The sequence below is a fragment of the Sciurus vulgaris genome (genome assembly GCF_902686455.1).
Source record: "Sciurus vulgaris genome assembly, chromosome: 18".
NCBI classification, from domain to species: domain Eukaryota; kingdom Metazoa; phylum Chordata; class Mammalia; order Rodentia; family Sciuridae; genus Sciurus; species Sciurus vulgaris.
The window spans coordinates 14,200,476-14,227,653 of NC_136479.1; the positions used below are offsets into that span (position 1 = coordinate 14,200,476).

Sequence of the window (27,178 nt, forward strand, 5' to 3'; positions counted from 1 at the left end):
ACAGGCGATCATGGTCTAGTTGTTCAGAATAGGTGATTGTGGTCTAGTTGTTCAGAACCAGGTGATTGCAGTGGTTGTTCAGAACAGGCGATCATGGTCTAGTTGTTCAGAACCAGGCGATCGCAGTCTGGTCGTTCAGAACAGGCGATCGCGGTGGTTGTTCAGAACAGGCGATCGCCGACTAGTTCAGAACAGGCGATCGCGGTCTGGTTGTTCAGAACCAGGTGATCATGGTTTAGTTGTTCAGAACAGGCGATCGCGGTCAAGTTGTTCAGAACAGGCGATCGCCGACTAGTTGTTCAGAACAGGCGATCGCCGACTAGTTGTTCAGAACAGGCGATCGCGGGGGACTTGGGGGGTCGGGCGCTGGGGCTCCACCGTCCCGCCCCCGCGGGTGGAGCGGCCCTAATTTCCCCCTTAGGTTTAGTCGCAGGGACGCCCCGCGGCTGCTCCCCTGCAGCCCAGGGCAGCCGCGCCCAAGAGCGAATCAGCGCGCAGGTGGTGCTGGTCGACCGCGGAGACTGCTTCAACTCCAAGCGGCGGTGCGCGCCAAGCTCTAGGTGCCCCGCGCCATCATAGCGCTGGCGGGTTGGCGACACGACCCCGTAGAACCGCTAGATGCCGCTCCAAATCGGGGTGCCTGCCCCTCACGATCATGGCGTCGGGGGCCCTGCCCTTAGTAATCATGGCGCTGGAGGGAGGCGCAGCCTGGCCTCCGTGGAGCGACAGCCATCCATCCCTTCCAACGGCGTTGGTAGAAGCGGCAGCCTGGATTCCATGTAACGGCCTCTCCCCCTCAACAATCATGGCGCCGGCAGAAGCCGCAATCTGGTCTAGCATCGTCTGCCCCTCACTATCATGGCGCCGGCCGGGAATCCCGAACCTCGGCTCTGCTTGGCGGCGTCTGCCCCTCGTAATCATGGCGCCGGCAGAAGCCGCAATCTGGTCTAGCATCGTCTGCCCCTCACTATCATGGCGCCGGCGGGGAGTCCCGAACCTCGGCTCTGCTTGGCGGCCTCTGCCCCTCGTAATCATGGCGCCGGCAGAAGCCAAAATCTGGTCTAGCATCGTCTGCCCTTCACTATCATGGCGCCGGCGGGGAGTCCCGAACCTCGGCTCTGCTTGGCGGCGTCTGCCCCTCACAATCATGGCGGCCAGAGCGGGGCGTGGCAGGGTCTGGATGCTAGAAAAGGGGCGGCCGCCCCGGAACGGCGGTCATGTGACCGAGAAGATGGCCGTCTTTCCGTGGTAAGGAAAGCTAACGGGTGGGCTTTGGAGGGGGGCTGCCTCCAATGGTCTCGGGGTCTCCGTCCCTGCGAGTGTGGACCGCCCTCCCGAGTCGTCTGGCTGCTGGTTCTCCTTCGGACATTCCCTGGGGGTCCGCGGGTTTCCAGACCTCGGCTTTCCCGGAGAGGCGGGTGCAGGTTCCCCGCCCTGACTGCGGCCGCAGCTGCGCGCTCACCCGGGAGAGCCCCGCCTGGCTTCTCGGTCCTGTCCCTTGGCCTGGGGGACGACGGTGCCGTGCAGCCCAGGCCCCGGCTGTCCAGCGGGCGTTGGGACGAGACCCCGAGGCGGCCGCTATCCACGCCTTCTGGCGTTGGCTTCAGGGAGGTGTCGCTTTAAACTGGGCCTAGCAGGATGCATAGGAGCCCGCCAGGCGACAGGCGTGTGGGGTTCAAGTGGGGTGACAGGACCGTCAGGCCCCAGAGGGTGCCCGGTATGCGTGAGGAACTCGCACTAGTGCGACGGCGGACCTCTTTTGCAGTTTAGAAGGGACATAATCTGATTTTTTTTCTCTCTGCAAATGGTGGGACATATATTTACATCCTATGATGAACGAGCAAGTGAAAGAAGGTGCAGCCCTAGACCTTAGAGCCACTGGGTGAAACCTGGATTTATGCTTGCGAAGCAGTTTACTGCTCCTTGTTTCAGTCACCTGTTGATTCCTAAGAACGCTGGATGCCTCACTCCCCCTCCCCTTTGAGTCCCCTTTGACTTAGGGAGCCCGGCTTGCCCAAGAGGTTGAGCGCCATTGGGGGAATCAGTAAGACAGGGCAGGGCCCCAAGCCCGAGAAACTCCTGGTCTCATTGAACTTCTCTGGAACCGTGAGGGCGTCTGGGAGGATGCTGCCTTTCCCTGCATGGCAGTGCATTTTTACTAAACTTTGGTGTATATATATAAATATGAAGATGCCATGACTCTTAAGCATCTAGTTCTCCCTGATTTCTCAGTGTGGTGGTGCCTGTTCCTAGTCAGTCCCCACTAACTTGTTGACTCCTTAAAATTAAAGGAGTTGAGCTCTGTCCACTCCTGTGTCTCTGGTGCCTAGAACAGTGACTGTAGGAGGACACTGAGAGGCCCACAGAGAAGCGCATCCTTCAGCTGACGTTTATCAAGCCCTATTTTGTGTCTGGCACTGTGCTAAGCGCTTCACATGCAGCGTCTCATTTAGTCCTAACTCCATTCTTCAGGCTGGGGGATGGAGGCTCAGGGATTGAGCAGTGAGTCACGAAGCCCCCGGGTGAGCTGAGGCTTGGAGGCCAGCGCCCGAGAGCATGACCATCATTGCCCTCTGGGCCTCAAGTCTGCATTCTGGGCTGTGTGTGCATTGCAGGGCTCCCCAAGTACCATACGTTGTCCTGGTTCTCCCCCAGAATGCCTTTTCACCCACATCTTTTATTACCCTGATATATTTAGGCCTTTGAAAGTGTCACCCTTTGGAGCCAGGATTTTGACATGATTTTCAGAGTTTTGGAGGTTGTGGGAGGAAAGGTCATGCAGTCAGATTGTGATTAGTTTCTAAACACTTTGATTAAAATAGCTGGCAAAAGCCCATCAGTGAATTTTGGGATTTCCAGTAAAAGATTAATTTGGTAAGTCATGCCCGAACTTGCGTATCCATATTATCAAATGTAAATAATTTCATGTGAGGAGTTGCAACCTTAATGTGTGTTGAAGCCACCTGATTTGGTTACGGTGCAGGTCCTCATCCTGTGGGTCTGGGGTATTGCACTCTGCAGGTGACAAGTTGCCCTTGCTAGTGATCCAAGGGCCATACTTTGAATAGCCAAGGGGTGATGTGTTGACCTTTTTTCTGGGGCAGCTGCCAGGGAGCCCTTTTTGTTGCTGGATCTTGGGGTGGTAGGTGTTTTTTACCACCCCCATCAGCTGGGCTGGGAGGAAAACTTTGAAGCAGTTTTGAGAAAATGTCCACTAGAGGGCGCTGTTAGCCTCGCTAGGGACCCAGAGATGATAGAGAACTGCTTTCAGGTCTCAAACCCAGGAGATGCAGAGGACTGCAGCAAATTTGAGGAAATAATGAAAGAAGTGGTAGAAAATCAGAATACAGTTGCCTGGGGGCTTTCAGACAGGGCAGATGTTTTATTTATTTTTTTTTGTGGTTTTTTTTTATTGTAAACAAATGGGATACATGTTGTTTCTCTGTTTGTACATGGCGTAAAGGCATACCATTTGTGCAATCATAAATTTACATAGAGTAATGTTGTTTGATTCATTCTGTTATTTTTTCCCTTCCCCCCACCCCTCCCACCCCTCTTTACCCTCTATACAGTACTTCCTTCCTCCATACTTGCCCCCCTCCCTAAGGGCAGATGTTTTATTTGCTCTTTTTAAAAAACATTTCCAGAAGCAGTTTGCTCTCCCCAAAGCCCCAAGTTAAAAAAAAACAAACAAACAAACAAAAAAAAAAACATTACAAAGCTTGATTCCATTAAGAAAAGTAGACAGTTGGCTGTATCCCCGCCTTTTTTTTTTTTTTTTTTTTTTTTTTTTAAAGGCAGGATCTCACTAAATTGCTGAGGCTGGCCTCAAACTTGTGATCCTTCTGCCTCAGCCTCCTGAGTCCCTTGGATTACAGAGTGTGCCACCATGCCTGACTGACAGTCGCCTTATTTTTAAGGTTTTCAAGATGATTTATAATCTGTAGAACTAGTGAATCTGCCTGTCACTTGCTGCTGTCCACTTTGACCCGTCTCCAACACTGAAGAGCCCCATTTGCTCATCCGAGAAATAGCAGATTACCTAGAGCTGATTAATGGGAGTGGAGGCAAAGGCTTGGTCCAGCGTCCTGCGTATAATAAGTGCATAATAAATGAGAACTCTGGGTTGCAGGTGGAGTCCTGGCCGTTTTGACCCTTTCCAGCTGTTTGTCAATCCTGGTAGGAACTGGAAACATATTTGTGACCTAATTTCTGGTTGAATTACATTTTCTGTTCATTACCTTTTCAAAATTCTATTTTCTTTGACAACTAATAAAGTTGGGAGTGATTTGAAAAGAGGAAAAGTGTAATTTGACGTTCTCAACTCCATCTTGATGTTAGCAGACATTACTGAAATGTGTTTATCCTTCGGGGTTTTATGTTTTCATAAGTCAAGGATGGACTGACCCCATCCTTAGCTGGATGGGAGTTGGTTAGAAGAGTCCATGGTGTTTGCATTCAGTGTTTTGGAAGATGAGTTCTGTAACCGTGACGCAGGGGATTAGGCAACGTAGTCGGGTTGGCATTTTCCCTTAAAAGTGGTTGTGGTCGGTTATCACAAGTCTTTCTCCTCCTCTACCAGATTTCTCCTTCAGTGTTGATGGGGTCCTGACCCTGGATGGGGGTGGGAGGCCCTTTGAGTCTCCCCTTTTCCTAAAGGGGGAGTTGTTCCTGGTACCCAGGAAGATGGTTTTTCTGGGATGGGATATTTTACACGTTGGAAATGCCCATGTCTTTTGTTAAAGACAGTATTTGTGATGCTTGTTAAGAGCCATAAGGTAGGCTGTATTTAGGGGGGCTTTGGGGGTTGCAATACAGGGGAGAAGGGGCTCAGCTCCATACAAGGGAAAGCGGCCCTGGCTGTCCAGGGCCAGGCAGCCTGGCAGAGGCTGGGAATTGCTGGGAGGAGCTTGGGAGCCATTCAAGCCAAGCTGCCTCCAGGGTTCTTTCAGGGGGCAGGCCAGGTGGTTGGACGTTGGGGGAGGCGCTTGGGGAGGCGCTTTTGGGAGGAGTCTCAGCTGTCACCCCTTGGAATCCTGCTGCCCACCCTCTCCTCCACCCTGGGATGCCTGCTCTGTGGCTGGGGCCTTTTCTCCATGTCCCCATGTCTCAGGTTCTTGACTTGCTTGCCATCCTCGTTTCTCTCCATACCTGAGTGCGGTCCTCCCTCCCCTTTTTGTTTCCTAACTGGGGAAGCCTCTCCTGTTAACCCCCCGAGCCAATGACAGCTCTGTCCAGTCTTCATCTCCTTCTGTCCAGCTCTTGCCCTCTGCAGCTTAATCAGTGAACCCTTTGTGGGGTGGCATGGGCCAGATTGCTCATTCTCCTCCGGACGCTCTTCAGAGCTCCTCCACGCCTGGGCTGTCTTAGACCTTGAGCCCTAACTTGGCTCTGTCCCGCCTCTCGAGGCTTCCTTCAGTCACGTTGGTGGCCATGCCTCGGTCAGTAATGTCTTGGAGGAGAAGCTGGCCTGGGAAGCCGGCTCCACTCAGGGTCTGGCCTCCCGCGTCCACCATGCCTTGGTAGCGCTTCTACCTTCAAACAAATCATAACAAAATTTCTGTTTAAACGTGGGTCTCGGGCAGTTCTGTTCCGCCCTGCGCTCCTTTGGCGGGCAGTTCGGTGGGGGTGCGGTGTCCAGGCCCCGCTCAGCCCGCTGTCCGCTTGTGCTTGCCAGGTGCTCCCGCAGCCGGAACTACAAGGCCGAATTTGCATCCTGCCGGCTGGAGGCCGTTCCCTTGGAGTTTGGGGACTACCATCCGCTGAAACCCATAACCGTGAGTCGCCCTTGGCTTTCTGCAGGGTGTCTGGATCCGGGGAATTACAGGCTTATCCCTGGGACCTTTCCGTGGAATTACAGGAATATTCCAGAGTCTTTCTGGTTCGCTTGTGGCAGCCACCTTTGCTTATTGAGTCAGCTGGTTCTTCTCTGCCCCCTCTTTTTTGTGACTGGCCTTGCCCCCCACTTGTGCCCCCTTCATGTCGGGGAGGTTGTCCTGGGGAGGGGATGACTGCTCCTGTCCTGGGTGTGTCAGACCCGGCTTCTCTACAGTCCTACTTAGAGTGTGAAGAATCGCTTTCCCGGCCCGTGGTGCATGCTGTTCTGAATCGCTTGGTTAAGAAGGCGAGATAAGCGGGTGGTTGGCCCTATTACTAGCCAGTACAGTTGTCCCCCACGTCCTTGGAGGCTGGGTCCCAGGACCCTGTGGATATCAAAATCCCCGATGGTCACATGGCTGTGTAACAGGCCACAGGTAGCATCTGCACGTAACTGTGCCGGTCCTCCTTGGCCTCTGGAGAACTTACAACACCTACTGCAGGGCAGACGCTGTGTAGACGGCGCTTGTTTAGGGAATAGTGACAGGACAGTTTTGTATTGAATGTCTCTTCCCCACTTTCCTGGACCCTGGACCACAGGCTGCCAGGCAGATGGCCTGATGGTCTTGTTAAAAGCGCAAATCGGAGCAGAGGCCTAGGGCTTCCCTGAGCGCTGATCCCAACAGTGGGTGTTGCACGTGAACATCGCCACACTTGCCACTGGAGCGGAACAAGTCCGTACGTTCTCAAGACGGGCTCAGCCCCCAGTGCAGACACCAGCCCCGACCTCCAATCGGGGTTCCCCTACGCCCTCCTTGGGTTCCATGAGTTTACTAGGATGGTCCCCAGCACTCGGGGAAGCTCCTGGATGCCCTGGGTTTTCCTCAAGGATGCTGGAGGATGCAGATGAACGACCAGAGGGAGAGGTGTACGGGGTGAGGTTTGGGGGGCGGCAGAGCCGGCACCAGCCGCCGGCCCTCTGGGTGCCTCCGAGGCCGGCGCAGGAGTTTCAAGGCAGCTCTGCCAGCAGGCAAGATGATGGACTCTGCCCCTCGTGGAGGGTGGGGCTGCAGGTGCCCGGCTCCTGCTTTGGGGGTGACCAGCCCTGTTCAGGAGCCATCAAGGTCTCCTCATTAGAGAGGAAGACGCCCGGGAATCGCTGGGAACCCGGGGCGGAGCCCTGGTGGCCTCACCTTCCACAGCACAACACCCCGTCGCTTCGCTGAAAGACAGAGCTAGACGTGTGAGCTCTTTAACTCGTTTGGGACCACCACGTTCCCGCGGGCTGTTCCCAGGAGAGCAAGGAGACATTTAATTGGTGTGAAGGTTCCCCGCCCGAGCTGGTGGGCCGTTTCTGATTGGTGGTTTCCAGTGAGTGGCTTCTGATTGGTCAGTGAGCCGCCGGTGGGCTGGGTTTAGTGGGCGTTCCCTGCGGGGGCCGTTTCTGATTGGTGCTCTCAGTCGTGGCTTCTGATTGGCCAGCTGACCTCAGCTTGCTCTTGGTGCGGGGCTGGGTTTAGTTTTGGCTCCTTACGTGGGAATCCCTCCCTTCCCGGGCAGCATGGTTCCCCTAAGCCTCTGCTGCCAGGCCAGGCGCAGTCAGCCGCGTCCAGAATGAGAGGAGCCCCAGCAGTGTCCACCAGGGAAGGGCAGGGAGACCATCATGGTAGCACCACGCGTGTTCCCCACAGGTCACAGAATCGAAGACGAAGAAGGTGACCCGGAAAGGAAGCACCTCTTCCACATCCTCCTCCTCCTCCAGCTCCGTGGTGGACCCGCTGAGCAGCGTCCTCGATGGGACCGACCCCCTCTCCTTGTTTGCGGCCATCGCTGACCCTGCAGCCATGGCAACAGCCACGGTAACATGCCCTGGTGACAGTCACAGGCGTGGGGTCTGGTCTGCAGGTGCAGGGTTGGGTGGGTGTCTGTCTTGTTTGTAAGTTGCAGGAGTCACCTGTGGGGGCATTCAGGCTGTATAGTTGGGTCCTCCAGATGTCGGTAGAGAAGGACCTTGTTTGTGAGAGGCTGGTGGAGATGAGAGACGTCTTTTTTTTTCTTTTTAAAATGTCTTAAAATTTATTTATATTTTGTAGTGTTAGGGTTCAAACCCAGGGCCTCTTGCATGCTAGGCCAGTCCTCTGCCATTGAGCTACACCCTCAGCCCTAATTTCATTTTTATAATTCTTTTTGCATAATTACATACGTACTTTGCTAGTTTTTGAGGTATGAGTCCAACGCTGCAGATCGCTGTTCTCCACCCTGAGAGACGGCAGCATACTGCCTATTTTCCCATGGCTTTTTGACTTCTTGGACATCTATGAGGGCAGCCTCCAAGCCTTTCCATTCCTGTTCACGTGCGGATAATAAGTGTCACTTACTGCATGACAGGCATCTTCCTGAGTGCGTTTTGTGTTCAGTTCTGACCCCTCGTGAGAGATGTCTTAACCCTCACTTAACGAGGCAGAGGTGGTAGGGCATTGAGGCTCAGTCACTCTGGACGGGGCTTGGGGCCTGGCAGGTTGGCTGCAGAAGTTACTCTTTCGCCACGGTTCCTTGCTGCATTTGATACATTTCTTTGGACTGCGCAGCATGACCGGGGAGGTTTTCCTCTATGGGTTGAGCCATGAGGACACAGATGACATCATGAATCTTCACTCCCGTGCTTTTTGGGTTTTCTTGGCGTAAGCGATAGTGCACTGGGTTTCCCAAACATACACACGTCTGGTGCACAGTTGTGCCGTCTCTGCAGGAGAGCTTCCCAAAGCTCATCGCTGGGTGAAGGCAGTGTGTGTGTTTCAGCTTTTGGTGGCTGCCACCAGTGTCCTCCCCAGCAGTTTGTTTCCTGCAGCCTGGATGTTAGCAGTTGTTTTCACTCGGCTGTCTTTTTCAATGTTTCCTTGATTCTTAACAAGTTTCAGCCTTTTAAAATATATTGGCCATATGTGATGAAATATTTCCATCATAGTAAACCTTTGGTGGGACACAGTGGTGTGCCCTCTAATCCCAGCAACTTTGGAGGCTGAAGCAGGAGGATCACAAGTTCAAGGCCAACCTGGACAGCTTGGCGAGGCCGTAAGCAACTTAGCCAGGCTCTGTCTCATTAAAACAAGGCCTGCATCGTGGGAGAGCACTTGCCTATGCTCGAGGCCCTGGGTTCAGTCCCCATTGTGGGCGCAGGGCACGGTCAGCCTTTAGACAGATCGGTCTTACTCTGCAGTGGGGGACTACCAACCTCTGCATAAACTTCATTTTTTAAGTTCAGAACTGTCCTGCTGCTGAAGTTGTCTCGTTCTTCCTTAGGACAGCTCCAGAAAGAAACGGGACAAAGATGATAACTCGATTGTAGGATCGGACTTTGAGCCGTGGGCCAACAAGCGGGGCGAGATCCTCGCCCGGCACACTACCACGGAGAAGCTGTCTATTGTGAGTACCCAGACTCAGTTACTTCTTGTTACGTTGCCCGATTCCTGGGCTCCAGAAGTTTCCCTGTGTTGGTGTTAGTCTGGAGAAAATGTGGCTTTAAAAAAAAAAAAGAGTCAAAAATCAGGGACATGGCAGTTCCAAGAGAGAATGGGGCTGCAGAGCCCCTTCCGGGGAGTTGAGGCGTGAAGCCAGGAGAGCGCCCGCCCAGAACTGCTGCTGCCCAGGAGTCCACGGCCCACTTTCCTCCCCGAGCTGACGCGCCGTTTCGTGGGCTGACTTGGGAGGTGCATGGACCTGGGGCTCACCCTGCACTCGGGGTGCTCAGGGCAGGAAGCCGAGGAGAGGGAGCCAGGAGGGAGCCACTAAAGTTCCCTCCAGTAGCCGTAACCAGAGCCGCAAGAGTGACGCGAGCCCCTCACTGTCACAGGAGGTCCAGGGGTCCCCAGGGCTGGAGGGCAGCCAAGTCGTCAGGGTCCAGCTCTGTCTTGCTGCTTTGCTGTGTGTAGTGATGTCTTGTGCTCAAGGTGGCGGGAAGACCGGAGGTACCCTCCCATGAGGAGGCTACCTGGAGTCCCTCTCGGCACTCCCGCTCACGTTGTCTCGAAGGTGGTCACGGATAGTGCAGGAATGCAAGGGATGCTGGGAAGGTAGCCTGGCGCCCTCTGACAGTCGGGCTGCAGCAGCCCGGAGGCCGCCCCGCGCCTCCCCTCTCCTTCCCGTGGCATTTCAGGCAGAAGGACAGAATCGCTGGACTATTTTTAAAAAATCTTCTTCTGAATGCATCATTAATTCCGAGCGGCGATTCTCACCCTGGAGTGATTTTATCCCATGGGTCATTTGGATTGTGAGGTATGGGGGTGTGGCTGGCATCTGTGGGTGAGGGCCAGAGATACTGCAGGATGTCCTGCAGTGCACGGGATAGCCCCTGCGAAAGAATTATCCAGTCCCCAATCGTGGCAGTGTAGGGTAAGGACCCTGACTTAGAGAGGGCTGAATTATCCAGTCCCCAATCGTGGCAGTGTAGGGTAAGGACCCTGACTTAGAGAGGGCTGAGATCTGGCTCGGGCGGAGCGCTTGCCCAGCACGCGTGAGGCTCTGGGTTCGATCCTTGGTGGCACCACATACAAAACTAAGTAAAGTAGTTATAAAAAAAATAGTTCTGTCGTGACTGCTGTCACATCAAAATTTTGGTATTTGTTGGCTCATGGGAGGGACCTCGTACTGAATAGAAATTGGATCTCTAGTGATTCCAATGACCACGATTTCCTTCTGTGAATATGTACCTGTGGACAGGTAAGTGGCCTTACTGCCCTAGATTCAAAAAAAAATAATATTGAATTCTTTGTCTCTGCAGAATCTGTTCATGGGATCTGAAAAAGGTAAGAGGAGTTTTTGTTGTTTTGATGGGAAAATTGTGCCACCAGCTTTCATGTAACTTTATAAGGGAAAAGAAATTTTGTATTAAGTAATCCTGAAGATGAATTCAGTGCTAAGATTGCTTATAGATACAGAGCTGAAATACATACGCAGGATGAATAGAGAGAGAGGAGCTTCCTGTTTGCCCTCAGGCCTGCAGGGCTCCTGCGTCCCCACCCGCAGGAAGCTGCTTTGGACACGGTTCCTTTGCCTTTTGTGCTGGCGCGGGCTCGCATGCTCAGTCTTGGCAGCCTCTGGTCTCTGAGCCTGGGTCCAGCCCTAGCAGGGATTGTAGTGGTCACAGGTGAAGAAGTAGGCGTCGGCGAGGTGGAGAACAAAGCAACACAAACTCAAGGAATGGATGCTAAGTTCTAAATTTTACTTTTCCCAGCCAGCTTTTTGTACGTTAAAAGGTGGGCAGTTACACATGTTTTTTCAGAACAGGAAAAGGTCACAGGGAGAAAAACAAAAATATTTTGTATGATCATGACTAGACTAGACAAGGAAGTATCCTAATCTAGTAATTGTTTACTTGTGATGACCTATAACTAAACAATAAGACAATATTTAACTGATCATAAAGGTTAAAGCAAGTTCAGTAGGGTTGAATAAACGTCAGACGTGTGACTACTGCTTCTGTACTTAATAAACGCTAGACATTTTAAGCTAACAAATATATGATATCATCTTGTACTCTGTGAACTTAACATTGAGGAACGCTTTATTTCTTCTGTTCCTGTTAATCCTTCCTGATGGGGTTGGAATTATTTGCCTATGTGTTTCAGGTCATCTGAGAGTAGTCAACAGGGGATCGGCAGCTAGAATCTGTTTTTATATTTTCTCATAGCAATCTTGGTTACTCAGAGTTTCATAGCAAATGAGTAAATCTGAACTCACTGTTCCATAAGAAGTCTGATTTTTATGTTCTAACCCTGGTTCTGTTAAGACCCCTGTTTTCAGGGAAAACACATAAAACATTAATAGTAAACCTATACATATTAAGCAAGCAAGGAAGGAAAGCCCACAACCCAAATTTCCAATGAGATGAGACTTTGCAAACATCCTTTATACTCAGTGGAATCCTTGTCAAGCACTGGGGGATTGCAGGTGGCGTGACATCTCTGAACAGGGCTGTTAGTTTCTTCCGCCAAGACTCAGTTACAGTTTCTGGACCAGGGTGTCCCGAGGGTCTTTGTAGCAGGATTCCTGAGGAAACCGTGTATCCAAGCAGACCCAGCAAGAAGCCACCACCTGTGAGGCAGAGAGTGGCCCTCTCTAGACATGGAATCTGCTGGTACTTTGGTCTTGAATTTCCCTGATACCAGAGTGAATGCAGAAAATAGGTTTCTGCTGCTTATAAGTTTATGTAGTTTGTGGTTTACAGTATGAAAGAACTGAGACAAAAGGCCAGCCCTCTGATCAGTAGTTCCACAACTTGGGGCTTGGTAAACGGCATCCTGCAGGCCAAATCTGGCTCACTGCCTGTTTTTATAAAGAAAGTTTTATTGAGCCGGGCGTGGTGGCATGCATGCCTGTGATTCCAGCAGCTCAGGAGACTGAGGCAGGAGGATGATGAGTTCAAAGCCAGCCTCAGCAACTTAGTGAGGCACCAAACAACTCAATGAGACACTGTCTCTAAATAAAAAACAAAAAACAAAACCAAAAAAAACCAAAATAGGGCTGGGGATGTGGCTCAGTGGTCGAGTGCCCCTGAGTTCAACCCCCATACCCCAAAAAGTTTTATTGGAACAGAATACTACCAGTTTGTTTACAGATTGTCTACAGCTGCTGGAGTTGTTGAAACAGTGTGTGACTCACAAAACCTAAGATATTTGTATCAGGTGTTTTACAGAAGTTTTCCAGCCCTGCCCTAGATCTTAAATCGTGGCTCAGTGAGCAGCAGCAGCAGGACCTTGGTAGAGAAGTCACAGGCCCTGTCCCAGACTAGTGACGAGACTCGGCCTCTGAGCACCCTGCCAGGTGGTTGCTGGAGAGATCTGAGAAGCACCACCGTTCAGAAACTCAGGCCGTAGGAGCCGGGCCTAGGAGCCGGGCCTAGGAGCCGGCAGCTGGTTTGTAATAGCCCCAACAGGAAACGGCTCACACGTCCTCCAGCCGGGAATGGAGCAGCTGCATTCAGGGAAAACCCCCAGCAGTGGGGGAGATGAGCTCAGCGGCCACAGCCTGGGGACCTGCAGGAACCAGTTAGTGAACAAAAGCCAGACAGATGACCTGGTGGTGGTTACCAGGGTTTTTAAAGATGTACAAGCTTATGCTCTTTGTTATGTTTCAAGAAGAAGGAAGAGGTAGAAACAGGTAAAACAGGCAGACTCCTGAGTCTCCACGCCTGAGGTCACTGTTGGTACTTAAATGATGTCGTGCCTTAGCTCCTGCCAGGCTTTTCTGAGGCCGTCCAGAGCCGGGACGTCAGTGCCTGGACCTAGCGGCCTCCGTTCCTCAGAGCAGGTGTCTGCTAGTCACCTTCCTGTCGCTGACACATGCTGACGTCATCAGCCTGAAAGGAGGGAGGGTTTATTTTTGCTCATGGTTTGGGGTTGTGGTCTGTGCCGCCTGGCCTTGGTGCTCAGTGTGGTGGCCCAGAAGGGTGTGGCCGAGCCTGTGGCAGAGGCGGCCTGTTCCCCCTGGGGCAGCTGGAAGCAGAAAAGGAAGAGGCCAGCATCCAGGGGCCCTTTCACACCCAGCACCTGCCCAGACCCCGCCTCTGCCCAGTAGCACCGTGGTCGGGGACCTGGCCTTTGGGGGACACTCAAGGTCCAGACCTGAGCAGTCTACAGGCCGACGTGAGACACGTGGGCCTCAGAACCAGATGCTGAGCCCCGCATGTGGGAAAGGGTTCCGAAGTGGTTGGCCCTGGAGGGCAGCGGCCGGCTGGACCATCACCCTGCCCTGTGGCTGACCGAGGCCTGGCTGCGTCCACAGCTCTCTGCTGATGAGTAAATGCTGACAGATGCCCGAAGGAGACAGCCTGTGCTGTTTGCATAGGGCTTTGGGGCCCCAGGTGCCACCTCTGGGCAGACTGGAGGCTGCTCCCTTAGGGCGATGTGAGGCGACAGGTGTGCCCGTGGGTACAGCTAGCTGGCCTTGTGGTCCCAGCAGCCGTGGCTGGTGTCCGTCTCCGTGACTGGACCGCCCTTTGGGATACTCTTACCCCTGCTGGTGTTCCTGACGGAACCTGGTCCCCAGGGCGCTGCTTTCAGATCCCTCCTCTGTGGTGAAGTCACTTGCGGGCATCTTTATTCCCGATGACGTGGAGGGAAAGCCGCCCCTCAGCTGGTTGCTGGTGGGAAAAGCTGCCTGTGTGACGTGCTGCGTTCTGTTCAGGCAGAGCTGGGGCTGGTGCATCGGCCATGTCGGAGAAGGTCCGGACCCGCCTGGAGGAGCTGGACGACTTCGAGGAGGTGAGTGGCCTGGCTGGGGTGGGGGCGCTCCGCCCGCCTGGCGGTCTGTCTTGGTGGCTGCCCTTGATCGAGTCTCGAGCTGCACCCTGGGCCTGGCCCGAGGCCCTGGCTCGATCCAGGGAAAGCTGCCCGCTCGGTCGGCTGAGCCCATGGGAGCCTGGCTCGGGCTGGTTTCTGGAGGCGTCTTTTTTGTCACGCCTGAGGGATCCCCGGTCATCTGGGGACAATATCTGACCGTAAAACCCGACCGAAGTCCCCTCCTAGGAAGCAGCCGGTGCGGCACAGATCACAGCTTGCAGTTCACACGCGACCGCCCTGCTGGCTGCACGCGGTGCTCAGGAATCCTGATTGGTCTGCGTGTTTGAAACTGAGGCTCCTTTGCCAGCTCGTAGAAATCCGGTGATGTTACCAGATAAACGCCGATTTCTAGCTTCTCTGGAAAACCCCCGGCAGCTGCGGGCCCACAGTCTTGCACTGGCCAGGTGACCAGTTCTCCCTGTCCTGGCTTATGTGTAGGCGTCACTGCCTGTCCCCAGACGCGGGTGAGTTTGTCCTCTGCAGCGTCGTTTCCAGAGGCAGCTCTGCATGATGGCGGCCTGCCTGGGCTGCGTCCTGCTCCGCTGCTGGCTGTTCTGAGATTTTGCAGCAGGTCCAAGCTGCTCTGTGCCTCGGTCCCCAACCTGTGAAGTGAGGACGAGGGGGACCCCTGTGCTGTCACACGGGGATGGCGTCAGTGTGTCTGAAGGCACCCTGCACGGGCGGGTGCTCTGCAGGAGTGGCTGCCAAGCCTGGAGGCCGAGCTGGGCCTTCGCCTTCATTTGTAAGATGGGGATAAAGAACAGCTCTGTGGGTCGAATGAGGGACTTCAAAAGTGAGGAGGGACGAGTCGTGGCCATTGCCATTGTCCATCCTGCTCCTTGGCCTAGGGTCCTCCCAGCCCTGACACGGCCTTCGGGTGCTCAGCAGAGTCCAGGAGCCCGGATCTGCTTCCTAACTCAGAACCGGCTCGTCGAGTCGGGTGCCTGTGGGCCTCTGGGAGTCTGAGCCAGCCTCTGCTGGTCCAAGGGAAGCTGCTGAGGGCCGAAATCAAAGCTCTGCAGCCTGTGAGCGTCTGGAAGGCGCTGGAGCTGCCCTCAGTTGAAAATGGGGGCTATACCAGAAGATGGGGGGCCACCCTGAACCACAGGCAGAGCCACTGCAGAGCCACCCAGGAACGGGGCATTATCCTCCCGCCTCTCGGCTCGGTGGCCTCCGATTTCCTTGCTGACTTCCTGGCCTCCTTTCTCCCTGAAGGCCGGTCTCCTTGCTTTTCTGCGCCCAGCAGCAGCTGGCTGCCCTGGGCCTTCAGGTCAGCAGATTAGTAAGGACGCGGCTGGCTTGAGCTGTAGTCACAGGCGAGCCCCGTGTCTGCTGCGGTTGACCCGACCACGGTTTCCCTTGCCCACAATGCGCTCCCTGTGCAGGCGCAGACGCCACACGGTCCCGCCCCCACACTCGGCCCCCAGGGTTGTCACAGCGGGCTGGCAGAGGTACTTTTTCACTGCCTAAGCCCAGAAGGAGCGCGGGCCACTGGCTCAGAGCACATTCTCCAAACCTGTCACACAGCGCCCTGCAGAGGGACAGGAAGCCTGCTGCAGGGTCCTGACGACCACTGCGACCCGTCCGGACCACCTGAGCCTCTGCTCTGTGCCTTCCTGAGGAGCCCAGGGGACGTGTGGGAAGCTGTGTCCCGTGCCCTCCTGTGAGCAGTGAGGCCAGCCCCCCGGCATTGGGGGACCAGGAGTGTGGCTGTGTCCGCGGGAGGACCAGGCCCGCCTCTGCCCGCCTGGCACTGCACCGCGGGTGGCGGTGCTCCTGTGCGGGGCCTTCTGCCAAGGTCCTGGGCCGCTCAGGCCCAGCGGCACCTGGCTTGGCGAGGGCACACCTCCTCCCCACCCACAGCCCGAGCCCTGGCGGCTGCCTCTCTCCCTACAGGGTGAACCTGGTCCCTCACTGAACACTGAGCGGGTCGTGCCCCTTGGTCGGCGTCCCTCCTCTTCCTCAGTGGCCTGCGGACGGTGTTGCTCCTTCCCGCGGGCACCCCGGGCTCAGTGGACGGGGATTTTTCCGCGTGGGATTGTTACCGCCCGAGCCTGCTTTCGGCTTCCTCCTCTCCCTTTGCTTTGCTTTCCTTCCCTTCCTTTATTTTGAAACGGCCTCCCTAGGTAGCCCTTGAAGTCTTGGGCTCAGGAATCCTCCTGCCCCAGCCTCCTGAGTCCCTGGGAGCACAGGTGTGGGCTGCAGCCTGGCTCCCCCAGGCACTCGCCTCAGCGTGTGTGCGTGTCTGTCTCGACCTTGAACCTTGAACTCTGGTTGGGCAGGAAGGTCGTCTTTCTGCCCGAGCATCTGAGCAAGATGTTTCTACCCCTGCTTCCTGTACCACGCCTGGCGTGTGCTGTCCCCAGTCAGTGTGAAGGAGGGCGTTCTCCCCACCGGGGCCCAGGGTGCTGGCTCAGTCCTGCCGTTCTCCAGAGCGGAGCTGGGCGCTCTGGCACCTGCCTCCGAGGCCCTGGGGCCCCTGCACGTTCTGCGCTCTCCACAGGAAACCCAGAGAGCCTCTTTGAAGGCGCGGCGCAGCGCCTGCCCTGCTGGGGATGTGGGCCTGTTCAGAGGTCGCAGCTCACCCAGTCACTCCTTGGGAAGTGGTGGCCACGTGGTGGTCACGTGGTGTTTTCCCTATCTGTAACCCGCCCTCTGCCTTCCACCCACAGGGATCCCAAAAGGAGCTGTTGAACTTGACTCAGCAGGATTATGTGAATCGCATAGAGGAACTCAACCAGTCACTGAAGGACGCCTGGGCCTCAGACCAGAAAGTGAAGGCCCTGAAGATTGTCATCCAGGTTGGGTCTAGTGCCCCTCACCCCTTGTCTCTCATTTTCACATACTTCCTTTGAAAGACTGTGATTATGAATCTGTGTTTCATGAAATGACTGATCCCAGGTCCACTATGTGCAGTTGCACAGGTTGTATACTGCACAATTCCAGGAAACACTCTTGGGTGCTGGTTTGTGGAGGAGGTGATACCCCCTGGGTTGTACAGTATGATCAGCCTGGTGCAACTGCTGACATATTTATGATTTGCACACAGTAAAGATTTTTTACTTCTTTGTGCAGTATTCAAGTTCTGTAGTCCTGGTTTAGTGATTATAGATTTTTTTATCTTTATTGTGGAAAGTTTTTATTTCCTCTTCAGTTCTGAATTGTAGCTTTTCTGGATATTACCACTTTGGCAATTATTTTCTTTGAGAACTTGGGTTATCTTGTTCCAAGCTTTTAGATTCTTGAGAAGTCAGGATGAGTCTTGGTCTGCCTGTAAATGTGACCTGGTGTTTTTCTCTCAAAGCTTCTACTGTTCAGTCCTTACTCTGCTCAGCGTTTTGATGATGATGTGTATTGGAGAGATTCTTTTGGATCTTGTCTACTTAGAGTTCTTCACATAGTCTGTGCATGGACGTCCATCTCGAGAGTTCCTGAGGTTTAGAAGTTACTCTGCTGCTTCACTGAGCAGGTTCTTAACGCCCCCAGCCTTATTTCTTCTGTCCAGTGACACTTAAGTTGGTCTCTTAATGTCCCGAAGTCTTTATGTCCTCTGGTCATGGTCTTTGATTTTCCTTCACTGCCCACGTCGTCTCTGGCCCGGCTGCCCTGTCTTTGAGGCCTGAGGTTTTCTTTCCTGTGCTGTCTCGTTGCTACGAAGTCTTCAAGTGGATTTTTTGATGGTGTCTCATTTCCGGCTTTCTGACTGTTTTCCTTTCAGAATCTCTTTGTTGAATGGTCTTTCACCTCCTGGAATCGCTCTTGGCTCTTTCTTTCACCCGTTATTTATTTTAATCATCGGTTTTAAAAGCCTGCCTTTGGCATTCGGTCCCCGCGTGTCCCTGTGTTCCTTTGCTGGTCTGTAACTCGGGGAGACCGTTGGCCTGTTCCTGGTGGTTTCAAGGTCCAGGACTGGTGCCTCTACTGAGGACTCCTCTTCCTCTTCCGTGGGGCGTCTCTGGTACGAGGTTAGCTGGTGTCGTAAGCCCTGTACTGATGGTGGCTGGGCTTCCACATGGGGCTTCTGCGAACCCCAGCATAGCTTCTGCCTCTGAGGCCCCGGTTTGCTGCCCATGTCCCTCCCTCGCTGCGGTAGCGCTGGGTCTTCTGAGCCGAGCTGTGGCTCTTCCTCTGGCCTTGCTGGGGGAGAACCTGTGGGGCCTGACACCCCGCTGGGGCCCGGGCTGGTCAGGGGCTTGGTTTCCCCTGTTGTGCTGAAGCCTCAGCCGGTTTAGTTTGTGGAGGGCGATGCGCCTGGCTTGGCTGTCGTGGGTGGGGTTCAGCCCCCAGCCTCTGCCCGTGACCTTGTCGAGGGCCCTGCACTCTCCCGTCTGCTCCGCCACCTTTCCTTGGTCCACGCCGGAGACTGACGCTGGTCTCGGGCAGCGGGTCTGGGTGGGCTCGGTCGAGTGAGCATGCACGTGGGCTCCTGCGGTCGGGAGGCCTGTCGCCGGGCGAGCGCGGTAGTCCTCTGGCGGACGCTGACCCAGCCGCGGGCCTGGCCCACAGGGCAGGTCCTGGAGCGGGGCGGCCCTGGCTTCCACCTTGCAGGCCGAGCCGTCCTGGCAGAGCCTGCTGGGGCCACCGCGGGGAGGCCGCTCTCCAGAGCCCACGGGAGGATTTCTGAAGAGCCCGCGGTTCCGAGCGCGGAAGACGTGACCCTCGTCGTCTCGCCTGCTGTGAGGGCGGTGGGAGAGCGGGGCCTCTGCTCCGGGGGGCGCGGACTGTCGGGGCGGCGCCGGGGCGGCGCGTCACTGCGGCCTTGCTGTCGGGCCTGTCCGTCCTTGAGGAGTGAAGGCGGCCCTGACGCTGGCGCCCCTGCCGGTGCCAGGGGTCTCCCGCGAGGCCGGCGGGCAGCTCTGCTGGGAAGGGCTTGGCCGGCAGCGTCCCCCCACGATGGCCGCGGATCTGCGGCCGTGACTGGAGGCGCCGGCTGGCTCCTCGGCAGAGTGGTCTGAGCCGGGCTTCCTCCCACAGGGCCGAGAGCACGACGCTGCCCTGCTTTCAAGACCAGGCGGCGAGGAGTCTCCTGCATAGCAGGGGGTTTGGGGGCGGCCGGCAGCTTTACACCCCACGGAGTCCCGGGGCGCGGAGGAAGCGGGGCAGTAGAGCCTTCGCCTCACCTGCGCTCAGCCCGGCTCCCTCGCCAGCACCGCAGGAGGAAGCCACCTGGGCCAAGGGCATGCAGTGATTTTCAGGAGACCGAGTCGGGCAGCTTGGCATGCAGTCCAGTTGGTGGACATTTTCCTGGTTCCCACTTCCCTTAGCCCGTTGGCAATCAAATCCTGCGGCCACCCCAGCCCAGGACCCCGCAGATCTGCCCTCTGACCTCATTGGCCTTTCCCGGACGTTTTGTACACAGGGCCCTGTCGGCACTGCCACCATAGCGTCTGGCTGCCCTCACTTGGCCTAATGGTTCCAAGAGTCCTTGGTCTGGCGGCGTCTGCTCTGGGCTCTCCTCACGGCTGCGTAGTACTCCAGCGAATGGGTAGCCACGTTCTGGGTACCATGGCCGGGTTGATGGACCTCTGGGTCGTTTGCACTCTGATGTGAATGGTGCTTTTGTGAACATTTCACACGAGTCTTAGTGACGGAACGTCTTCATTCCCGTGGAGTAGACTTGCTGACCTGTATGTTACGTTTAATTTGTTGAGAAACTGTTTTTTAAAATGCACCATCCATGCTCCTACCAGCAGGGCACGGGGTCCTGGGGCCCCCACATCTCCCACCCCACCATGGTCCGCCCGTTTAGCCTAGCCAGCCAAGAAATTGGAAATATCTCCTTGTGCTTTTGATCTACAGAGCCCTGATAACGAATGACGTGCAGCTAGCTTCTTTCCGTGTGCTCGCTGGCCGATTGTGTGAGCTCTTTAATGAAGTGCCTGTTCACGGCCTGCCCGTTTAAAAGCTTACCTTGAGTTGTAATAATTACATATTCTTTTTTCCCCCCTCTTTTGTGCTAGGGCTGGAACTCGGGGCGCTGCGTGCTGGACAAGCGCTGTCCCTCTGAGCCCACGTGCTCTTCTCTTTTTGGTACTGGGGATCCAACCCAGGGGCCCTTCACCACTGCGCTACATCCCAGCCTTTTTATTTTCAGACGCATCCTTCGTTAAGTTGTGGAGGCTGGCCTTGAACTTGAAATCCCCTACCTCACCCCCCGAGGGTGGGATTGCAGGGACGCCCCTGCCCTGTGTGTTCATTTTGGTTCCTGTGGTGCTGGGGATCGAACCCAGGGCCACATGTGTGAAGCAGGCGCTCTCCACTGGCCTTGTGGATTCTTGGTGCAGGTTTTTTGCGTACAGGCGTCTGTTGCTTAGCAGCAGGGGCGTGTGCTGGGAACTGTGTCACCAGGTGGTTCTGAGACGGTGGGAAGTCATAGCCTGGGCTCAGACTTGCGGAACCCCAGCCATCTCAGGCCGGGTGAGGTGGCTTACGGCCCAGCGTTGCACACGGTCCACGAGACTGTGGCACGTGCTGAGGCTACGCCAGGCTGGCCTGTCTCTTCCTGATGGTGTCTTTCCAAGTGCAGGGCTTGATTAACACACCTCATTAATTTTCTCCCCTCATGCCTTTGGGGTCCGAGCTGAGAACTCTTTGCTAATCAAAGGTCATGGGGACTTTTTTCCCCACGTTTTCTTCTAGAAGCTACACTTAGATTTAGGTCTGTGGTTTGTCGTTTTGAGTTGTATGTGGTGTGAGGTAAGAGCCCAGGTTTATTTTCTTGGTATGTAGATACAATTGTCCCAGCAGCATGTGTGGAAGTTTCCTTCCCTTGTCAAATGACATTACCTTTGTCCAAAATCAACTGGCCATAATGCAGCTTTGATCTCTGAACTCAGTATCATTCCATCCGTTTATATGGTTGTCCTTCTGCCAGTTTGACGCTGTTGAACTGTAGCATTTTAGTTAAGTTTTGAAAGTGGGTCATGTAAGTCTTTTAATTTGTTTTTCAAAATTGTTTTGCTTATGCTGAGTTCTTGCATTTCTGTGTGAGTCTTAGGATGAGCTTGTTTGAAAGCCACAACAAAAACCCCTGGGATTTTAACGGGCACGTGTCACATATAAAACAGTCTCCGGAGCCTCGTGGCACGCTCCTGGAATCCCAGTGACTCGGAGGATTGCAAGTTCGAAGCCAGCCTCACCAATGTAGACCCTGTCTCAAACTAAATAGCAAGGCCTGGGGATGTCGCTCAGTGGAGGGGAACCCCTGGGTTCAGTCCCCAGTACTGCCAAGAAAATCATGAGAGAAAACCAATCCCCCAAAAACAAACACGAGCGAGTCTTCTTATGGGGAATTAAGCCATCTCTTGGGACCTGGTTCTTTCCTTTGCTCTGTTTTTGTGATGTCGCGGGACAGGTCTCGGCGCCCCTGCAAGGTCCCTCAGGTGAGGGCTGCACCTGGGCGTGGCCTGGCTGAGCCTCACTCCTGGGGACATGGAGAGTGGGGGTCAACCCGCCACCTCCTGGGCGGGAGCCGACTGTCTTTCCAGTTCAGGAGGCAGTAAAGTCATGTCCCCGAGGTTCCGATCTGCAGCTCCCGGGCCGCTGAGAAGGTCGAGCAGGTGCCGTGACCTTGGCCGCCGGGTTTCCTTTTTATGGATTTCTCCCATTTTCTTTCCCCTGATGATGTTTGCATTTTCCTGCTGGGTTTGGGGTCTCCCTCCCCGTGTATCCTAGATAGCAATGATCCTTTCCCTTCCCTTGTTCTTGGCCACGGGTCCTCTCTTAACTGAGCCATTTATTCTGGTCATTCAGATATTTTTTAAAAATTTCGATGGTGGAAACCGCTGGTGTCCTGGATAATTTCCCGGCTCATTGGAAACAAATGAAAAACGCCCTAGTGGTGTTTCTCCACCCGAGTTCCATAGCCGTGTCAGCAGAGTAGGATCAGCTGCTCAGCAAGTGTCGACAGCCGTGACATTCAATGTCCACCACACATCAGCATTCACCGGGGACCTTTCAAGTGCCCAGTGTCCAGATCGCACCTCAGGCCAGGCTTCGGAGGCAGGACGCAGGGGCCGTTATTTTTCAGAGTTGATGAGGGGATTCTGGAGTTGACAGTGGTTGTGGTTGTGGGTTGTGGGTACAGAGTCACCAGCCAGCGTCTGCAGTCTGATTGGGGCGCTGTCGCATGCGGTACCTGATACACGTTCCGGTTCCCTGGTGCCCCAGCTGGAGATCTTGACTGAGAGGTTTTGCATGGAGCAGTGCATTTATTTTTAACACACACCCCAGGGTGTCTGGGTCTTACCATACAAATTTTAGGAAACAGCCAAAGCCTTATACTGGGCATCTTCAGGATAGTGGTTTAAAAGATACCTTCAGTGCAAGACGTTATTATGGTTTTAACTCTGGTTAAAAAGAACATTCTGGTTCCTGTTATCCTTCCTGGAATATATGTCCTGTGAAACCAGCCTGGGAGAAAGTCAGACACGGATGTGGGAAGGCCAGTGGGGTTTCCTGTGACGTCTTCTGCCTGACTTCTCTCTCAGGGCACCCGGGGCAGTCACTCTTGGAAATGTCCTGCAAGCCCAGCTCTGGGTAGGAACTTGGAGCTGTCACGTCCCTGGGGACCAAGAGCTGTGTGTTGTAAACAGTCTCTAGGATTCAGAGCTGCCCTCCTCTCCCCGCCATGGAATCTCCTGGGGCAGTGGTTTAAGTTGGGACCCTTATAAAAGGGCACATGAGACCCGCTGTGGGTGAGGTGACAGTGGAATTCCACGGACATCCAGATGCCAAGTTCCGTGTTGGCACTGCTGGTTTACCTGCTTGCGTTTCCCCAGGTGACAGCTGGGCCGTGGGAGGACATTTCACAGGTCTGGGCCGTTGACCTCAGGTGCACAGTGCTCAGGAGGAGCTGGTGACTCAGCAGTTCAGATGCTGGGTAACGAGGCCAAAGCGAAACGCGTGTCGCCCTCTCGTTGTGGTAGCGAGGTTTGAACCCAAGACATCAGGCCTCTTAGGCTGTGCTCCACCCCCGAGCATACTCCCAGCCCTTGGGCTTTGTTTATTTTTGAGACAGGGCCTTGCTAAGTTGCCCACGCTCGCCTCAAACTTGTGATCCTCCTACCTTATTACCTTAGCCTCCTGGAACAGGCATGTGCCCCATGCCCCTCTGTGATTTTTAAATTTTTAAGTGACATTTCTTTCTGAGGGTTACCTATTGGGTTGATAAAATACAGGAGAGTTACTTGATTCCTTATGCTGACTTTTGAATTTGTAATGATGGGAAATTAAATTTGGAGAGTTCTTCAAGGAAGAACTCTCCTGCCTCTGATTATAAGAGTGACCCAAGCTGGAGTGGTTGGCACCACGTTGTGTGACGGTGCTCTTCCCTTTGGCACAGGGATTGTGCCGGCTAAAACGTCCTCGGCACTGAAGGTTGCAGTTTTAGAGAAACACGGGCTCAGGAAGCTTGTCACGGTCCCCTTTAGAGGGAAGCTCAGGGTGGAGAGTAAATAATCCACGTGAGTTTAAAAAGCCATAGGGATTTACTTCTGAGGTCATTTCATAGGAATCCAAACCCTTAAATAAACCAGAGGAAGCCAGCCCGAAAGCCACCAGGGCAGGTTGGTCCAGGAGAGGGGTGTGCGCGGGGCCTTCAAGGCTGCAAGCCCTGGGGTTTCCTGGAACTAGTCTTTCCAGCACCTTCCTTAAGAAGCTCCATGGTGGGCAGAGTCTCGGCTTCTTTATCAAAACGCACTGGTCTTCTTCTCATTACATCCCCCGGGCCTGGCACAGGGTTTGGCCATGGCGAGCACCTTAACTTGCTGGTAGAAGTTATTCATGCTCCAGGAAAAAACATGAGGGTCCCAGCCAAGTCAGACACAGTGAATTGTCTTTTCTTTTCTCTTTCTAGTGTTCAAAGCTTCTTTCCGACACGAGTGTTATTCAGTTCTACCCAAGCAAGTTTGTCCTTATCACTGACATACTGGATACATTTGGTAAGTACCCCCTTTGTCTTGTTTCTAGGAAATGTTTGTTTTCAGGAGTCAGGTGGCAGGTTGCTTTAAGTAGGCCCTGTTGTGGTTTAAGGAATTGGATGAGCCACAAGGAAACCAAACCATACCTCCTGGCCCATTAACATATTTCCCATGATTTAATTTTTAATTGACTCACCTGAATAACATTTATGTGATACAGTGTGATGCTTTAAGATATGCATAAGTACATAATGGTCACATCAGGGTGATTGGCATATCCATCACTTTAGACATTTATCATTTCTTTGTGTTGATGTTCAATTGTTAACTAGTTATGCTATCTGCTTCAAAACATTAGAATTTATTTCTTCTTTCTGACTGCAAGGAGTGCTGTTTTTTTGGAAAAAATCTTGGCTGTTGTTTTTTTCTAGCCTTAGGAGAAGCTGATAAAGCAAATAAATGAAGTTGGGGAGCACATGTCTGGACTGAGCCAGCTTCTGGTTCATTGCTATCTCAAGGGCATCTGAAATTCACATTTTCCAGAACTGAATGTGCTAGCTTTCTGTCACTGTAACAAAATACCTGATATGATCATCTTATTAGGAGAAAAGGTTGTTCAGGCTCAGTTTTGCAGGTTCCAGTCCATGATTGGGCAGACCCATGGCTTTTAGGCCTGTGGTGGGAGCAGGTGGTGGAACAGATTCACTCACTTCATGACCAAGAAGCAAACAAGCAAGCAGGGGGCTGGGATCCCATAATCCCCTTCACCCCTGTGACCTAAAGACGTCCCATGAGGCCCCACCTCTTCAGGGTTCCACCCCTGCCTCAGCAGCATGCTGGGTACCGGGCCTTTGACACCTGGGCCTTGGAGACACATTTAAGATACAAACTGGGCACTGAATGTGGCCTCTTCCCAGCCCTTTCCTGCCCCTGCGGAGCTCTGGCCTCAGGGCATGGCTGCTGTGTATCAGCTGCCCTAGCAGGAAGGCCAAGCGTTTGCTCGATGCCTGAGTCCAGCCACCAGGTTCTTCTGTTCGGCCTCTGAAGTGTCCCTGGCACATCTGTTTTTCTCTGGCTTCGCTGTTAAGGCCTCCATCCTTGCCAGAGTCCCCCGCCTGGAGGACAGTTGTGGCTGCCTGAGGTCTTCCTGCATCAGCGTGCCTGTCCTTGGTCCATGCCCCATGCGTGGTCCATGCAGGAGCCAGCATGATCTTTTGGAGCCCAGTAGAAATGTGGAGACCGAAGAGACGACCCCCAGGGGCAGGAGACCCTCGCCTGCTGCTTCGCTCGGTGGGTCGACCCGAGCATCCTGCAGTTGGCAGTTGGCTGTTGGCCCAAGCCAGGCAGCTCCCTAGGCCACATGTGGTCACCAAGGAGGTGCCTGAGAGAAATGTGAAATGTTGGTGTCGAGAGCCGAGCACAGGAGGTCGGAGCTCCCAACCCAGCAAGTGTTGTCTATAACCCATCAAAAGATATGATAGGTCAGAAAACAAAATGTCACTTAGACCCAGTCAGTTCTGCACGCCCCAGGCCTGTGGAGGAGACCAAGGGCCTGAGTGTATTAGCTAAGACAAGTGAATCATGCTGAGAAGTTCAGGAGTAGTTTCTGGCCTCAGGCACAGCTGAATCCAGGAGCTCGAACACTGTATCGGGACCCTGTCTTTTTCTCGTGCTTTCCCTTGGGTCGGCTGCATTCTCGAGTGTCCCAAGGCGTCCTCTGCTTCCATCAACTTGCCTGCTTGTCACCCAGGGCAAGGGGAGTTGCTTTAAGTGTTGCCACAGGGGACCTGGAATCCCATCCCGCGTCTGGCTCGAATCCCCTGTCCCTTCTGACAGGCGTGGCATCTCGGGATGAAATACACGGACTCTTTAGGCCTGGGTCGATCCAGGAGGAAAGAGGTGGTGTTGCCTGAAGAAAAGGAGAATGGATGCCCCCCCGGGCCCAGAGGGGGCAGCCCAGCTGAAGAGGTGCGGGCGCCCTGGAGAGGCGGCCACAGCTCAGGACCAGCGGGGCGCCCGACAAATGTCACAGACAGGTTTAAGGGTGTCAGTCAAGGCAGAGTTACTCAGGAGAGTAGGGGACACAGGTTCACACACACGGTGCTCTGGAGAGTGAGGGGCGAGTTTTGAGGGTTTCCAGCTCCCCTGTTAAAGGGAAGTTGAGAGGGGTGGGCGTGAAGGCGCGTGGAGATGGTGTCTGGTGGTCTCGCTTTCCCAGGGTCTATGGGGTGGAGAACACTGGGAAAGTGCCCGCGTTACAGGTCGTGCATATCATTTGACTCCAGCTTTGTAAAAATCCCCGCGTGTGGATCAGCGGAGCACAGGGCAGTGCGCGTAAGTGGGCAGGTTTCCAGCAACCGAGTGACTATTGTAGATTTCCTTGACATTTGGAAATGACAGTTCTGGAAAGAACATGGGCTTGGGGGGAGGAGGTGCGGAACCCACGGCTCTCAGAGCCTGTCCTCCTTTCTCCCCGCTTCTGTCAGTCTCCACGTGTGGAGCAGTGGCGTCAGGCACTCGCTGGACAGTGGATGGTCAGCACGGGGGGATGGCAACTGCCTTCGTGGCCCTTCTGCTCCAGCACAGAGAGCTCGCAGAGTAGCTGGGTCGCCCCACTGTGTGTTAGGGGTGATCAGTGCTCTGGAGGAAGAGCAGGCAGCCAGGCGAGGGGTGAAGGGAGGGACCTGGGGCAGGGATGGCTGTGACTTCAAGTTCAGGGCTCCAGTTTTTGGGGGCCAGAGGCCAGGGCAGGTGTCCACAGCTGAGGATCAGCTTGTGCAAAGGCACGAAGGAGCTGGGCAAGGGGAGGAGGCAGGAACCCAGGTGACCGGGGGCATGAGGGGCCCCAGCAGAGGGGGGACGTGACCCCACTTGGGTTCTAACAGGCTCCCTCTGGCTGTTGAGTTGAGTGGGGGTGGGGGTCCTGGCTGGGAGGCTGAGGCGGCATGTCTGATGTCAGGCGAGGGTGATGTGGCCCAGGGGAGGCGGGATTCCACGAGGTGTCAGGTCACATCTGCAGAGCCTTGCCTTGTCCTGCACACAGCTGGACGTCAGTGGGCAGAGGCCAGTGGCCCTGTTGGCCCTCCTGGTCGTCCTGTTCCGGTC

General features: G+C 54.5%; 1 protein-coding gene across 4 annotated transcripts in view; it reads left to right on the forward strand.

Annotated features, from left to right (window-relative positions):
- The first annotated feature begins 1,157 nt into the window (after positions 1-1,157).
- Positions 1,158-27,178, forward strand: part of VPS35L (VPS35 endosomal protein sorting factor like) — a 98,551-nt gene continuing 72,530 nt past the window's right edge. For 3 of the 4 annotated variants that reach the window (XM_079120846.1, XM_079120847.1, XM_079120849.1), the window contains exons 1-8: positions 1,164-1,248; positions 5,678-5,777; positions 7,509-7,676; positions 9,118-9,240; positions 10,595-10,619; positions 13,999-14,075; positions 16,826-16,954; positions 24,010-24,094. In XM_079120846.1, the coding sequence (XP_078976972.1) occupies positions 1,181-1,248; positions 5,678-5,777; positions 7,509-7,676; positions 9,118-9,240; positions 10,595-10,619; positions 13,999-14,075; positions 16,826-16,954; positions 24,010-24,094 (775 nt within the window). In that variant the 5' untranslated portion in view covers positions 1,164-1,180. Of the gene's footprint in view, positions 1,249-5,677; positions 5,778-7,508; positions 7,677-9,117; positions 9,241-10,594; positions 10,620-13,998; positions 14,076-16,825; positions 16,955-24,009; positions 24,095-27,178 lie in introns of all 4 variants that reach the window. The other variant, XM_079120848.1, reaches the window with a different exon arrangement.